Source organism: Mya arenaria, chromosome 17 (genome assembly GCF_026914265.1).
Source record: "Mya arenaria isolate MELC-2E11 chromosome 17, ASM2691426v1".
Classification (NCBI taxonomy): Eukaryota; Metazoa; Mollusca; class Bivalvia; order Myida; family Myidae; genus Mya; species Mya arenaria.
Window position 1 is genome coordinate 44,562,195 of NC_069138.1, and position 17,615 is coordinate 44,579,809.

The 17,615-nt window shown below is 36.4% G+C and overlaps 1 protein-coding gene across 1 annotated transcript; it reads right to left on the reverse strand.

Moving 5' to 3' along the window:
* Nucleotides 1-253: 253 nt before the first annotated feature.
* On the reverse strand, nucleotides 254-12,920 carry LOC128224241 (uncharacterized). The gene is made up of 4 exons (XM_052934034.1): nucleotides 12,422-12,920; nucleotides 8,914-9,143; nucleotides 5,116-5,261; nucleotides 254-3,656 (listed from the first exon to the last, which is right to left on the reverse strand). Exons 1-4 carry the CDS (start codon nucleotides 12,596-12,598, stop codon nucleotides 2,644-2,646), a joined length of 1,566 nt encoding a protein of 521 aa, XP_052789994.1. The 5' UTR covers nucleotides 12,599-12,920; the 3' UTR covers nucleotides 254-2,643.
* Nucleotides 12,921-17,615: the final 4,695 nt, after the last annotated feature.

A 17,615-nucleotide genomic window follows, 5' to 3' on the forward strand; every position in this document is an offset into this window, starting at 1 on the left:
ACCAACAATCTAATCGGAATTGGTCTTGCCTAAGAGTAAGTATAAACATTCTCAAACCCACCAGGATGAAAGAATTGCCACGAGTTGATAGTACAATGTATACGGCTCATTTATTTCATGTATTAATCAGCAATCAAAACTTTCAAATGATAACAAGTGAAACCCGGGTACTTGTTCCATAATACTATATTGTATTTTTATCCCTATTTTTGAAACGAAAACGCAAAAATAAACAAAATTGAAAACAGAACTCTGAGATGTTTAATAGTTTTATTATGCACATATCATAATAAGTTTACGGATATACCACAATATTTATGCAAAAAAGCTAAAGAAACAAGCTCAGTAGCAAAAAGTTAACCCGGTTTAGTGGCACTGGGCAAACGCCAAAGATATAGAACACAAACTCACAAACAACAAACATAGAACAACAGCACAACACTCCACAAACAACACAGTGCATACATACTATGTATATAAAAAGGTATGTTTATCAAAAATTGTTAGGTACCGCCTTGGAACGGTCAGTAAAATGTAAATTTACTCGGGTTTTAAACCAGTTTATGTGCACAAACCTTACTCTTTTCCCAACAATCCTTAATAAAGATAAAACGCAAAAGGTAAATCTTATCAAAGTATGCATTACAAACAACATATTTATTCAATAGGATTTCAGTTAAGAAAACAGTTACCATTCTACACGTCCAATTAAAAGTATAAACATTTGTATTCTCTGTATTTCGCTTGTATGTAGTGTGTATGTAAGAAACAATCATGTATACTTTTCAAACAGATACAGCGACGGTAAAACCAAATTTCACGGATTTTTAAAACACATTGCCTTTTTTCCGAGGAAACAAAATCAAACAGCATATACCTTTTTTATTACAAAAACACTTTTTTTGCAATATATATAAAGAATAAGAGCAAGCCACGAATAAAACATGACACCAAACAATAAAGAGCTAATAACTACTCCTATAAGAAAAACGAACCATTTTTCTTTCATCTTCAATAATTTTTATCTAATTAATTTTTACAACTGTCAAATAGAAATCAGTTAAAACAATAATTCAATTACCACTGATTACCATCGTTCAATTAGTAACAGCTTCTCAATCAGTGTTTATTTTGTATTTACAGCCAATGGAATTGCAGATCTAAACAAGGATTAAGTTCTAGGCTTAAGCATTAAGAATTTCAACTTTTGCGGGTGTTTAAATGTCCACTCACTGCCATTCATTCGATACACACACTCTGCGTAAGATTTCGAGGTGACAATGCAATGAGGTTGTATTGTAAGTCAGTTAAATGAACTGAATTCAAATCTTAATAAATCCTACGCTCACATCGCCTATTCTTAACCATTAAGATTTTAATTCATGACATTTAACTACAGCTTAGCATACACGTAGCCTATGACAATAAGTGTCATTGACGAACAGTTCAAGATCACGCTCGTATAACATAACAATCATTTATCATCATAATTAGAAAATCAATGTTTTGCCATAATAACATATTTTTTCTTAGTAATTCCGCGAAATCTAAAGTAATGAATCTAAATTAACAAAAAAACAAAACAAAAAAAAACTCGTGAACATTTCAAGCATAGTTTTGCTCATTAGCATATACGACATTGGTTTTTATTTAATACTTTAAAGCTGCATCGTCAGGGATTGATCAGACTGAGACAACTTTTTCGTCTTAAAATGAGCCATTTTGCGGAAATGTTTGAAACGAAATGGTATAAGTCAGCTGACAAAAGATCGGATAGCTGCTAATCATACGTTCGAAAACTGATGTGAAGCGCTCGACACTCAGACAAACAATTGAGATACAGTTCGCTCGAACTCGCTTGGCTCGAATTCCTCGTTGGCTCGAATTGGATGTAAGGTACCGATTTCTTTATACTGATGGTAAAAAATCCCGCTTGGATCGAATATTTCGAGCCTCGAGGTAATTTCGCTGGTCCGTGGGGGTGCGGGCCAAAGGGGTTCGACTGTATGTTCTTTCGTAAATAATCTGAATTGAAGGGATGCATGCCAATATCACCCGATTCTGAGATGATATTTTCAAAAAGTGTCAAAACGGACAATCTGTGAGGGTACAGCTTTAACATCGACGTTTTATTTCAGAAATCAGAGTGTTTTCAAGATGAATTCACCGCATTATTCTAAAACAATCAACGAACTTAATAATATTGCCTCTGATATAAGGATATAATTTTATATAGAATTAGCAATAACGTGTTTAACACCACCGTATGATTTTACTCTTTGCATAATACATGTGATGAACTATTTACATTTGTTATGTTGTTTATATAATTATGAACCATTGTATTACTTTGTTAATATGTCAGTCTTTGCCAAACATTTGGAGATATTATACGAAGTTATATATAATATACATATAATATTAACAAAGATGAATTTTTTCACAAAAATTGCAGCGAAGTCATGTATTTTAGGACAAGCGTAACGATATACGTCAAATTGCCATGCATAAAGTGCATATGCTCGTGCCCTTGCGTCCATTAGGATGTAACAGTATGCTTATTATAATAACATTAAAAGCAACGACGAAAGCTAAACAGATGTAAATGGCATTGATTAAAGGAGCAGATAGCGCCATTACGCTTCAAACTGCCATTTGCACACTTTGGTTTCCATTTGTATGTCGAGCATATTGATATTTCATTTGGCGATTTATATTTCGTAAATGACCTCTGGGTGAAAGAAACACCCTTCCCCGCATTTGCGGATATTTCTTTAATAAATGTTGCGCAACAGCTAAGCTGTCAACTTCAATACGTCTCGCTAAACTGAATGACACGGATTGGCCATTGCGCACGCGCAAATCTTTAGAATGCGCGCGCATGGGGTTAACCGTTGAAGTAAAAGGAGTCATTCGGCTACGTTGCAAGACGTTTTGAACATGTTTTCTCAGGTTCGCAAGGTCTTGTGTGTTCTGATTTGAATCATCTGTCCTTATGAGAATATTAAACCTTCTGTCTTGTAGATTTATATCACGGACGGTATAGATACTAGAAGGCTTAGGAAGGTCGACATCAGTCCTTCTAGAAGATTCATTAAGGTCGACAGATATGTTCATGCCCGCAATTCTAGAGAGGTGTCCTTGAAATAGGTTGGTCTGGCCAAAACTTAATATACTTTGTATCTGATCAGCAGAAATGCCGGGCAAGTCGCGAACTCTGTTTCTATTTGGTTGAAGCCCTGGTGAAACGCGTCTTGGGGTCATCCCTGCTCCCGGTAGATCGTTTCGTGATACGTTTATCTGGTCTGGATTAATTCCTGGCAGATCGCCTGCCCCACGTCTGGTTCCAACCATTCCACTATCCTGCGTTGCTACATTAGCCCCTGGGGCGTTAAAGCGTCTGTCTACAAATTGCTGGAAGCCTCGTAGTGCTCTGATTAATGCCTCGAATAAATCTGATGGAGCCTCGTCATTGATCTGAGTTACGTTTGCGGTCTGAGGAATAACAATATCAGCCCCAGAAGTGATGGTGTCATCACGTACAAAGATATCTTCCACACGTCTACCAATACTTATATCAGCACAGTTGACAAACGTCTCCTGCAAACCACAACCAATGCAAGAGGATCCGTTTTCATGATGACCATGGCTGTTGCCTGACAACGAAAAATAGTTTTCAACAATTAACAAAGAAAATTAACATTCTCAATGGGAAATGCTTCGGCAACATTGACTATAAAGTATAAGAATTTTAGCTTGGTTTGAATGAATCTGTTACTTTGAAAACGTGATAAGTGCGTCACTGTTCATAACTGTAACTGTCGTTTGGCGACCTTCTGTTTGAATCAATGATACTGAAATGTGTCAATAAGTTACATTGAAAGATGTATTGAGCAGTATAACAATTAATGCAAACTTCAAACAACGGTAACTTCCTTTTGCCATATAGTAATCCCTGCCTCAAAACATATCGTGTGATGCTTATCATAATTAGGTGAAGCCATTCCAAAACATTTTTATCATTGAAAACAACCACGTGTTTCAAAACTATTAAAAAACAAACTAAGCTTAATTTAGGTTACTTGTTTCCGTATGTGGTGGCGAACATCTTATCTACTCATCAGTAGTTCAAGGCATAGGAGTGTGCATATATACAAGATATGAGATACAAGATTCTTCATTTAGAATCGGGAAAATACATCAAAGAATATCAAGGAGCTGGTGACCTAGAAATAAAAGCTCTTTGTTATGTTTAGATATGTATAGTATATTCGTTACTATTGTTGTGAAGAGCAAATTACATTAATTTGGAAGTGACGTTTAGTGTGCGTGTGTATGTGTATGTGCGTGTGTGCGTGTGTATGTGTATGTGCGTGTGTATGTGCGTGTGTGCGTGTGTATGTGTATGTGCGTGTGTGCGTGTGTGAGTGTGTTGTTTGTGTAATCCTACGTGGGATGAATATTGAATATATTGTGGTTATGTTCAATCAAGTTCATTTTTCTTAATATAAGTAACTTTCTTTCTAATGCTGTTTCAATGTTCAGTAAACACGTGCAACTTTCATCCTTTATGCGGTGTTTGAGATAGTATGACGATCAGTCATTCGGAACTATTCGGCCATTTCCCGGCAAAAACAACCTCGGATGTATATAGACATAAGAAGCCATAGATCAGTGCTTTCGTATGAAATCACTATAAGATATATATGGGACACTTGTTCAGTGGTTTATAACCTGTATTACTAATGTACTAGTTGGTAAGATTAAGGTAACGCCATTGATATTTCATAATTCAGCCCGTCTTGATTTTCATGAGGTGAATCTGTTGACATAAACATAAACTGGGATAGTAGACAAAATATAAACTTGGCCACTTAGCGGGTTACTAGAATGTCGTTGCTTCCCAAAGACAAAATAATGCCGATTCTGCAAGGAGTCTTCAGAGTTAAGACAGAAGAATGTATACTATCGTATACCCCGCTTAGTTACAACTGTTTTGGTAATGAAAACTTATCGACATTTTATAGATTATGTTAGCGTAGACAAACACTAGTCGGTTATTAATGAATCTCAATGCTTTAACCAATTGATTTATAATCAATTTGTATTCTTTACCAGCCTTATAAATCCACTGGAGAACACATCGATCACAGACAACATCTGGTGGCAATATGACCTTGACCTCGTGCAGTTTTGGGTCTTTTGGTGGGTAAAACTTATACGGGTCGTCTGAAGAACCTTCCACTATCTGCAGTGGGTGACTGAAAGACGGCAAGACAAGTAATGACACGACAAATGTTAATGAAAGGCATAAAAACGCGGCTTAGTGTGTTTTATTATATAACTGTGAAATATGCTGTCATATTGACCTAAACATCCTTATCCAATATTGATTTTGCGGTCAATATGAACTGCATATTTCAAAGCTTATAATTAAATGACGTGATATCGCATGATTTTTTCTCCCACCTCAGATTATAAGTATCTTCCATGGCCGAGAGTGTAAGATAGGTTCATTCCGACCCGAGCTTAGGGTGGAAAGAAGAACCATCTCGCGATGTTACTAAGACGTCATAAAACAAGTTTGTGCGTGATTAAAATGACGATTATGATAAAAATTACCAACTTCTCGAACTATCGTAAACGCGCCATTTTTGTTTTTGATATAATTTGTGTTATGTTCTTATTTTAAAATATTCAGAGACTTTTAAGAAAATTATCTGTAAAAGTGTCTCTACCTCTGACTGATACTTTTACCGCTAATTGGCAGATAACCAGGCCCTGATTTTTCGAAATTTCTTAATTTTTATTTGAAAAACTACAGAAACAAGCTCATTAGCCAAAGGTCTAAACAGAAAACCCGTTCAATTTCATCAGGTAAAACGCCAAAGACATAGAACAGAAAAACAAAACTCACAAATAAGAAACATGGAACAACATCACAAAACTCCCCAAGCAACACAGTGCTGATATACTATATAAAAACACAAAATGTGTTTATCAAGGATTGTTAAGTACCGCCTAGGAACGGCCAGTAATTTTACTAGGGGCTTAAACCAGTTTACGTGAACAAACCTCAATCTTATCCCAACAATCGTAAATAAAGTAAAAATAAAAAGGTAAATCTAATCAAAGTATGCATTAACGAGGGAATTTTATACTAAAACAAATAATAATAAGCTAAGGTAAACACCTAGTTATTCAATGATTAGGGATCCCAACTCTATCTGCAGACGAAGGAATACAATTCAGAGTACCTAATGCATACACCTTTCAAAGAAACGATGCATTTATTGTTTCACACTAACAAGCCTAACACGCTTAAGTACCTAATTTAATTACGCCAAATTTCCTACTATATCAAGATTTTACAAAACAAAACACTATAATCATCATATTAGTACATTTAAATTGTTTTCTTTCAAAAGTCCAAGATTTCTCGAGAAAGTAAAACTACTGCGCTTGGCTGAATCCTGTAAATAGGGACTTACGAGGTTTCTAGAAATGGAGCTTATATATCAGATGTATAAATATATGTACACCTAGAATATGCTTATTTGTTTTGTGGTTATTTCTTCGATATAGCAGGTAATCTAGTATTACACGTGGTCACCGTGCATCAACATGTTCCATTGCTTTCGGAACACCTCGGCCTTTTTCCATCGAAAACAACCTCGGCTTTATATTGACGGTTTACAAGGTCAAAATTCTTTATATTTAACTACGCTGCAAGTAGATCGCGTAGTAATTTCAATTTAGCAGTAAAACTTAATGACTTTACTCTCGGGAATCTCAATTATTTCATCAACACGTCACTGGCAATGGAATTTTACTAAGTAATATACAATACACGTTAAAAACACTATAGTTAATTTATAATAGTATTTAAATTTTTACGAACTACTTCTTCTGATGAACCGGCAAATACCCGAGGTCGTTTTCGATGGGAATTGACCGAGGTTTTCCGAATGGTTCCATAAAGGCTATTTGTGACTATAAGATAGCTAACCCCATTAGGGGTGATTTTTGTACAAATGAGTGATGCACTTTTTTACCGTTGGTAGCATAATCAGTTTTAAAGTTGATTGTAAAATGCACAATAAAGCGGCAACACTGACATGAACAGAAAAGTTTGAAATGTTCAATACGAAATGAACTGTTATATCTTTAGAACGTAACTGTATGCACTAGTACCAAGCACGTATGGATTATGTCCATCGAAGCGCCTATTAATTTACTTGATGTATCGGTTTCCAAGTGTATTTGTGTATTTTTTGGTGATTGTTTATGTTTTATCATCGCATGGTATCTTTTGAATAATTCAAAAAAGTGTGCTGCACTTAAAATCTTTAGTTTTTATTAGAATTGAGGAAATTAATCTGTTGTGGATTTCAAAAGTGCTTAAGATCTATATGCGTGCAGACAATAATGTGGTCGGTTGTAAGCATTCATTGACAGATGTGGCGTAGTAACGTCAATACGTGATTCAATAATAGTAAACGTTCCAAGAGCGGCCATGGCAAAAGTGCAGTTATTTGTACTTTGCATTTTAAATACGTTTAATAATTTGAAATAGTTTATCGCTGTAGCGTTTTCCCCATAACACATTTACCTGATCTCCGTTATGAGTTTCGGGAATATCAAATATGTTTTGGTAAATGGCGTGTTTACTTGTTACGATATGAAACCGCAAACCATGTTCTGCATTAAAAAAAAAGTATATTGGATGTTTAGATTTGTCTTTCATATGACCGACATTTCGCAACGGGCACATCAACGATTGTCAATAATTCGCGAAATGTTTACGTACGAGAGTCACCCAACATTCATTACATGTACATCTATGAATGCCTAAAATTTGCAACATGTACATCTATGAATGCCAACAAATCGCAACATGGATATCTATGAATGCCAAAAGTCCGTAACACGTACATCTTCGAATTCCAACAGACAGCAACATTGGCATTTTCGAATACTAACAGTCCATAAAATGTACAAATACGAATACTAACAGTCCATAAAATGTACAAATACGAATGTCAACAGTCCATAAAATGTACAAACACGAATACCAACAGTCCATAAAATGTACAAATACGAATGCCAACAGTCCATAATATGTACAAATACGAATACCAACAGTCCATAAAATGTACAAATGCGAATGCCAACAGTCTGCAACATGGAAATCTATAAATGCCAACAGTCCGCATTATGCACCCGTAAAATGCAAGCAGTCTTTAACATGGACATCTTAGAATGCCAAAGATCCGCAACATGCATAATAACGAATGCCAGCCGTCCACAACATGTAGGTGAGGTAACTATCTCATTCATCTAAATACTGGGACAATTTTAATAGTGGGGCAATTATCTCAATACCGGGGCATTTATCTCAATACCGGGGAAATTATCGCAAAACATGGGCAATCATCTCAATTTCGGGGCAATTATATTAATGCCAAGAAAATCATCCTAAAGCTAGGGCAATTATCTCAATACTGGAGCAATTATCTCAATGCTAGGGCACTTAATCCAAAAACGGGGTAATTATCTCAATAGTAGGGCTTTTATCTCAATACCGGGGCAATTATCTTAATACTGGGGAAATTATCTTAATACTGGGGAAATTATCGCAAAACATGGGCAATCATCTCAATTTCCGGGCAATTATATTAATGCCGGGAACATCATCTTAATGCTAGGGCACTTATCTCAATACCAGAGCAATTATCTCAATGCTAGGGCGCTTATCGCAATACCGGGGCAATTATCTCAATGCAAGAGCACCTATCTCAATACTGGGATAACTATCTAAATACAAGGGCACTTATCTGAATACTCGGGCAATAATCAAGCAGAGGCTCCATTTTCCTATACATTATTCTCTAATTATAAACATATACTTACGCATCAAAACAAGCCTGGGTCAAGGTCATCTCATTATTAGGACAAAGGTGAAAAGTCACGTAACCCTTATGATAGGTGGTAAACTCGAATCTGACATCTATCTGCCTCAAGCCTGCGGGATAGTGCCTCACGATGATCCCTGTGTCATAAAGCCCGCCTCTATCATTCTCGAATGGCCCGTCGTAGGGATCTCCACACAGCCCGCACTTTCCTCCGCTTTGGTTGAATTTCTGCAAACCAGACCTATTAGTATCTACATCATTGTATAACCTTCAGTTGGGAAACATCATGATACCATAACAATAGGTGGTCAACAGGCATCCGTAATTATGATAAGTGTACATCTGATACCATCGATACTACTAAATATACGAATGGACTGCCAGTCTGGGCAATGGATTTTTGGGATAAAACGGTACTACGGTAAACTATTTGCTCTAAGCGTACAGGCTTTAACACATCATTATGAAGAACAAACATTGCCTACATGCACACGTATGCACATACAAACACAACAAAAAGATCATGTACGCCCCACATTGTTTCAACGCCAATTTGTACTACATTAAAAGATCATAATATGCATAGTGATTTCAATAACGCAATGCCAACTACAGGGCCAAGCCGACACTGTAATAGAGACACGAGCGTACACACACCGCATTCATACACACGCACGCACGTACAGACGCCACAAAAATACCACATATACATCAAAATAGCTGTACTGATAAATGGTGTGCGCTATGGAACCAGGTCATAATAAGACTACCTTTTGAACTTTACATTTAATACTATCAATACTGATAAATATGCAAATCGATTGCCAGTCTGTGCGATGATTCTTTGGAATAATACGGTCCTATAGTGAACTATTTGCTCTAAGCATACTTGTAAATATACTCGGCAAAAAATGTCATGCGACTTGGTATATAATGGTATATACTTTTGAATGTATTAAAAACATTTTATGTCATCCTTAATATGAAAGAATAAATCCAGGACAATTGCTGTGAATAATGCACTTTATCGATTTGTTCAGTATAGGGGTTTGGGTGTAAAAGTCACAATACAGCTCGTTTTGGCGTATAACCGATTTGTATAACCAACCACTAAAATGAAATAAACAGTAACAAAATCAAGAAAAACAATGTAAAACAATGAAAAGTCAACAATATCAACAGAATATCACACGATTACAAAGCCTTATTTTAAGTTTATATTGATAATAATTGATATTTCCCGAAACACTGCATTCAATCATTCTGGCTCTGGATGAGTTGTTTTTTTCATTTCCTGTTGTGGAACCGCATCCCATTCCTGTTCAAGAAATCTTCGAAGGTCCACTAGGCTACTCGGCGTTATACCATAAAAACTCGGCGTCTAAGAACACCCCCAAAGAACGAAAAGCAATCGTTTTAAAATTTGAAATCAGGAATGCTATTAAAATTGGAATGTAATTTGTGGCTCACATCGGACACAACTCATGATGACATTGTTACCAGATATTTTGAAATAAAGATTTTCAATATTAATCATATCGAAAAAGCTGCAGTTGTATTTCAAATGCGTAACATTTATTCAAGTTTGAGAAAAATAATAAAATTACAAATGATCCCAAATCAACGAATTAAAACGTACCCTCGGCAGTTTTAAACGTTTCAACATATGAAAATCATCAGTTCAGAAATTAGGCAAACAGCAAACAAACTAATGCAAGTATACAGACGTATAAAAACAGTCTTACACAAACACTCCTCACTACACAAACACTCCTCACTACACGGATACTCCACACTACATAAACACACCTCACTACACAAACACTCCACTTTACACAGATACTCCACATTACACAAACACTCCACACTACACAAACACTCCTCACTACACAAACACTCCTCACTACACAGATACTCCACATGACACAGAAAATCCACACTACACAAACACTCCACACTACACAAACACTCATAACTACACAAACACTCCACACTACACAAACACTCCTCACTACACAAACACTCCTCACTACATAGACACTCCTCACTACACAAACACTCCTCACTACACAGATACTCCACTGTACACAAACACCCCTCACTACACAGACACTCCTCACTGCACAAACACTCCTCCACTACACAGATACTCCACTGTACACAAACACTCCTCACTACACAGATACTCCACATGACACAGATACTCCACTGTACACAAACACTCCTCACTACACAGATATTCCACACTACACAGATACTCCACTGTACACAAACACTCCTCGCTACATAAACACTCCTCACAACACAGATACTCCACACTACACAAACACTCCTCACTACACAGACACTCCTCACTACACAGATACTCCACTGTACACAAACACTACTCACAACACAAACACTCCTCACTACACAGATACTCCACACTACACAGATACTCCACAGTACACAAACACTCCTCACTACACAGACACTCCTCACTACACAAACACTCCTCACTACACAGATACTCTTCTGTACACAAACACTCCTCACTACACAGATACTCTACACTAAACAGATACTCCACTGTACACAAACACTCCTCACTACACAGACACTCCTCACTACACAAACACTCCTCACTACACAGATACTCCACTGTACACAAACACTCCTCACTACACATATACATTACATTACACAAACACTCCTCACTACACAGATACTCCACATTACACAAACAATCCACTGTAAACAGATACTCCACACTACACAAACACTCCTCACTACACAAACACTCCACACTTCACAAACACTCCACACTACACAAACACTCCTCACTACACAGATACTCCACATTACACAAACATTCCTCACTGCATAGATACTCCACTTTACATAAACACTCCTCACCACACATATACTCCACTATACACAAACACTCCTCACTACACAAACACTCCACATTACAAAAACACTCCTCACTACACAGATACGCCACATTACACAAACACTCCACTGTACACAGATACTCCACTTTACACAAACACTCCTCACTACACAGATACTCCACATTACACAGACACTCCCCACTACACTTATACTCCATATCACACAAACAGCCCACACTAGTCCAATGCCAATTTGTACTTTATTAAAAGATCATAAGATGTAAAGTGACTTCTAAAATGCAATGCCAACTATAGGGACAAGCCCTGTTTGTAGGCACCGACACTGTTATAGAGACACGAACGTACAAACATTGCATACATGCACACGCACGCGCGTACACACATCTTAAAGAGACCATTACCCTTAACATAGCTTTACCGATAAATGATGTTTGCTATGGAACCAGGTCGTAATTAGACTACTTGTTGAAATATAAACAATTTCAGTTCAAAACTACTGTAACAAAATCATATGTAATGCAAGGGAAATATGTGTGAAACAAGTGAACACCTTCCAAGAAACCCAATGCAATACAACGAGTTCCAATCATAGTTGACTAGTGATCTACTTACAAAGAATCCTCCGCAATACAATGCGTTCCAATCATAGTTGATGGGGATGTCAAATCCATAGCGCCATGCCAGGCTCCGCATTGGTGGCTCCTGCATTCCCCCGTGTGCACTGCAACACGTGACGAGGACCAGTAGGAGGAACACTGGAAACATTGCCGGTATCACGTGGTATCCCATTTTTCCTTTTGAGTTTTCAAGCTTTTAAAGCATGTTTTAATCAGATTTTGACACTGACTTAAATGCGTGAAAGATTTATATCTTACTTGTTGAATATTGTTCTTAATAGCAGGAGAAGATTTTGTCGTTTTTTCATCAATCGGTATTTTTCGTTTAGTATTTGTCCCTTTTCCGTGTAATCGCAGCCTCGTATTCAAATGTTCTATTCTGCTGACCATTGATCTGTTCGAAATTCAGCCCTTGTTTGGAAACCTTACTGTAATGCTGTCGTTAACTCCACGTTTTTCTCAAATATCTCACCAAGTGTTCTACTTAAATCATTGTTCAGGTTTGTTTAAATGTCATTTATTTGTTAAATTGATACAGCTACGTGTTTTTATTTTATTTTTTGCGCTTTTCTCGCCATATTTAACTTGATTGCTTTATATTATATTATTCTCAATATCATTATGTCGTCAATCACTTTTCAATTAGCTGTTTTTTATTTGTTGATGTGGTAATATCGTAACTATTGATATTCTTGTATTGCAAATATAATCTTATGCCTATGCAATTTATATTTCAAGTATTACTGATCAAACAGCTAATGGTGGTACCCTACTTTCTCTACATCTATATACAAAAGTTGCTTAAATTCGAGTATTTTGCCTCAAAAAACAGCTTGCTATGTATCATGTTTTCTCACCTGTGCGCGTCTTCGTATGTAAACAAATGAGAACCTTTGCAAAGTGGCTGAGCGAAAAAGCACCATGCTGCGGGGCGAAAAAAAATGCATAGTGGCTGAGCGAAAAAGCACCAAGTTTCCGGGCAAAAATAGGAACATTTGTAAAGTCGCTGATCGAAAAACTACCAAGCTGCGGGCAGAAAATGAGAAAATTTGCAAAGCTGCTGAGCGAAAATACACCGAATTGCGAGGCGATAATAAGAAAAGTGCAAAGTGGCTGAGCGAAAATTCACGAAGCTGCCGGGCAAAAATGGGAATATATGCAAAGTCGCTGAGCAAAAAATCATCAAATTGCAGGCCAAAAATGAGAAATTTTGCAAAGTCCTTATGCAAAAATGCACCAAGTTGCGAGGCGAAAAGGGGACAAATTTGCAAAGTTGCACAAAATACACCAGCTTCGGGACAATAAATTCGTAGTTTCGCATATGAGAGTATTAGCAAATTGGCTGAGCGAAAATGCTTCAAGTTGAGGGCCAAAGATGAAAAGATTCGCAAAGTGGCTGAGCGAGATGCTTCAAGTTGTGGGCCAAAGATGTAAAGATTCGCAAAGTTGCTGAGCGAAAATGCTTCAAGTTGCGGGCCAAAAATGAGAAAATGTACAAAGTGGCTGAGCGAAAATGCATCAAGCAGCGGGCCAAATATAAGAAGATTTGCAAAGTGGCTAAGCGAAAATACATCCAGTTTCAGTTCAAAGATAGGAAGATTTGCAAAGTGTCTGAGCGAAAATGCATCAAGCTGCGGGCCAAAGATGAGAAAATTTGGATGGTGGCTAAGCGAACATGCATCAAGTTTCAGGTCAAAGATGAAAAGATTTGCAAAGTGGCTGAGCGAAAATGCATCAAGTTGCGGGCCACAGATGAGAAGGTTTGCAAAGTGGCTGAGCGAAAATGCACCATTTATCTATATTCAACAATGGTAGGTTTCCTGTCGTTGCTGTGCTTATCCCTTTATTTTTCATGCTCGAAAATGTATTTATAGAATTGTATAGTAATTTCAACTTCGGAATGACATATATATTATTTTTTTGCAAATATTATTGTATCTATTTTCTTTGCAGATTAGGCAATGGATAACTAAACCAAATGTTAACATGATTCTAATATTTTATAATACGTAAAAAAACACGACGACAAAAAGTGAAGCATGAACTTAAATATTGAAGCGGCTGTGATTGACTTGGTTCACTGGTTATAATTGCGGCACACTTCGTGAGGCCCTGGTAAAATATATTTGTAGAAAAACTTGTTAAAATGTTATAAGAAATGGCCTGCATCTTTTCATCATTAAAAATATGTCTCGATGAATCGACTATGTTGACATAAATGTATTTGTATCAGAAACGGATGAATGACAGACAATGCATTAAACTGCAATTAAAGAGACAATTACCTACAAGTTATTTTTTTTAAATAATATACTTTGTTTGTGCCTGTAGTTTCCATTGGATGTGTGATTTCTTCTTCACCCAACGCAAACAATACGGCAGAGAGTCATTGAGAGCCACAACATTCAGATAATTGTGCTTTGACCAATCGTCGGATACCTCCGGTACCTTACTACGCGTTACTTACTTATGAAGTATAACGGATTCAAGTATTGTGGTTGCCGACAATGGACTGCACCCAGCACCTTTAGTTCTGAAATGTCTAAACGGGCACTATTTTGTCATTTAAAAAGTTATAGATATGTCAGGGAATTGTTAAAACCTACGGAACGATATTACCCTGTAAAGTACATTCAGTTCTGTCCTTAAAATGCTATAAATATGTAAGGGAATTTTTAAAACCCACATTACATAATATGCTCCCTTTTAATTCAGTCTCATCGAAGAAATAAACTGCTTGTTGTCCTGCAACATTTGATACACATCTTTATTTTATACATGCTATTTTGTTTATCTAAAATATTGCATGATTTCAAAATAAAATACGGAAACCAGTTAATTATTCGGTATTACACAATATGTCTTCTGATTACGTATAACAAGGTTGTCATGTATGCAACCAAAAATCTTCTCCTTGCTTGGAAAAAGCTGTCAATTAACAACCGTTTATTAATTTGTGAACTTAAGTTATAAATAACTAAAATATACCCGAGTGCTCTGCACATACTCCAAACTACGATGACACCGCATTTCCATCAAGTTTTGAACAATATTAGACTGAAATAAGATAGCAATATGATGTTATGTAGTGCAGTGTGAGCTCTTGTCAATTCATTATTGTTGTTATCAAAACTCATAAACAGATTTCAATTATCTACAATGTTATCGTGGACAGATTGAGTTTTTCTAGTAAATGAAGGTCATTCATAAGTACACAAATCCTTATTAAAATGTCATCAGTGTCGTTGACATGTACCTCGGGAACACTTTACTCCCATGACTACAAAAACATAGGAATCGGTATGATGAGAAATTTATATAAGTATACAAGTTCATTCATTATTATGGACAATGTGGTATGGAAATTAAATAAAACCGCCAGTTCAAGCCATTTGTTTACTTCCGGGTTTATGACAATTGACGAATATTTTCGCCTTTTTCTATATCATTTTAACACAATAAAATTTAATATGAAATTTATACAACTGCAATGATATTTACCTGTCAAAACTCGACAGAAGCATCCTCGAAAAGCAGCAAATGAAGACAAAAACGTAAATGTTTGAAAATTTCTTGTTTGTCAATTACTAACCGGAAATTACGTATATGCATAAGGGAGATAACCTTGCTGTTATTATACTCGTCGCTATCGGTAACATCGTTGTCGGAGAATATGTATATTTTATGGATGCAATTTTAACAATTTTTGTACGTTAAAATTTAGAAATCTAACAAAGAAATGGTGACTTATACCAATTAAAGTCAGTGAAATAAATCAACAAAACTTTAAACACTTTTTTCTCGAAATTGAAATTGCCGACTTTGTACCCCTTTCTACAGGCGTCAACATTAAGGTCAAGAAAGTTATGCAAGTTTTAAAAGATCTGTGTCCCGTTTCTAGATATATTGTAAAGCTTAAATGTGACATATTCGTACGAATTCCTCACACATGTATGACAAATTCGTACAAATATGTCACATAATTGTGAAATTTCAGTTGTGTACCACTACCATCCCCCCTGAACTAAAAAAAAAAAATACGTCACATGTAAAGAAACAACATCTGTCACAATATTGTTCATATGAATACGTCACACATTCCGTAAAAACAGATTATGTCGATATAGCTCGCATAGTGTACAAGATGCTAGAACATATTGGGTAATGACACTTTTAGGTAATTGGACCAAAGGTCAAGGTCACAGGTTCAATAGATGTCAAATTCTTTAGCACTCAATCTTTTGATAACTTTTGTACGCGGATTCGTCATATGTGAAGTAGAAGTTTCATGTTGCTTTAAGGGGTCACTTGGTCAAAAGTCAGAGATAAACATTTTATCCTTAAATATTAAACATATTGATATCTGTTTAAGTATATAAGGTCATTGATATTTTTGTGACTATAGGATTGCTCTATTCCGTCCGTCGCAGTTTATGTCCGGTCAGTTACTTCATGGTGCATGGACCGGTTTTACAAAAAATATATCACAAGACTATGTGCAGGACCATAGCTCTAGGCAGGGTCACAATGCACTTTTGGACATTTTCTTTGCGTAACGAGAAGTAATGTTGCCGTTTGTTTTTACCCATAACCTGTAAGATCATTACCGGATTTTAGTTCCATTCTGTGTAAACATTCTCTACACGCATATCACAATTTTAAGGATCGCTGAGAGAAGTTCATGATAATCGTTCAAGGTAATAGGTTTGTGTGTGTGCCACAAACAAATCCTTAACCCTTTGAGGAGGTTTCCTCAAACTTTGGTCAAATACTCAACGAATCAAGACGAAAGCAGAACGAATGTTCTAGACGCATTAGTTCAAGGTCAAGGTCACCATTTGAGGACAGCAGCTAATTCCATACATCTACTGCAGTATTTGGTTTGGTCAAAGATAACCCAATAATTACAATTAACCAATATAATAATTTTAATTTGCAATTTTGCCAAAAAGAACCTATCGATAACTGAGACAAGGTTTAAACACTTGGCTGCATGTTCCTAGGACACACCCGACAGCCGGACTTTGATTACATTGTCGCCTTCTATAATTCAACTTCGGGCTAGCGTCGAAACATCGACGTAGTACGGTCATATAATATATGAGCCGCATCGCGCGATTTTGGGCCTTCGGACATAATTATTACAAATGAAATAATCATTAATAAAAAATGCCAAAATTAATGATTTT

Bases quoted from the DNA above. Each gene is read 5' to 3' on its own strand.
- LOC128224241 (XM_052934034.1), bottom strand. From the start codon at position 12,598: ATGGGATACCACGTGATACCGGCAATGTTTCCAGTGTTCCTCCTACTG. The intron at 9,144-12,421 runs GTAAGTAGATCA...TCTGGTTTGCAG, and splicing joins TGTATTGCGGAGGATTCTTT to AAATTCAACCAAAGCGGAGG. The intron at 3,657-5,115 runs GTAAAGAATACA...TTTCGTTGTCAG, and splicing joins CCAGTGGATTTATAAGGCTG to GCAACAGCCATGGTCATCAT.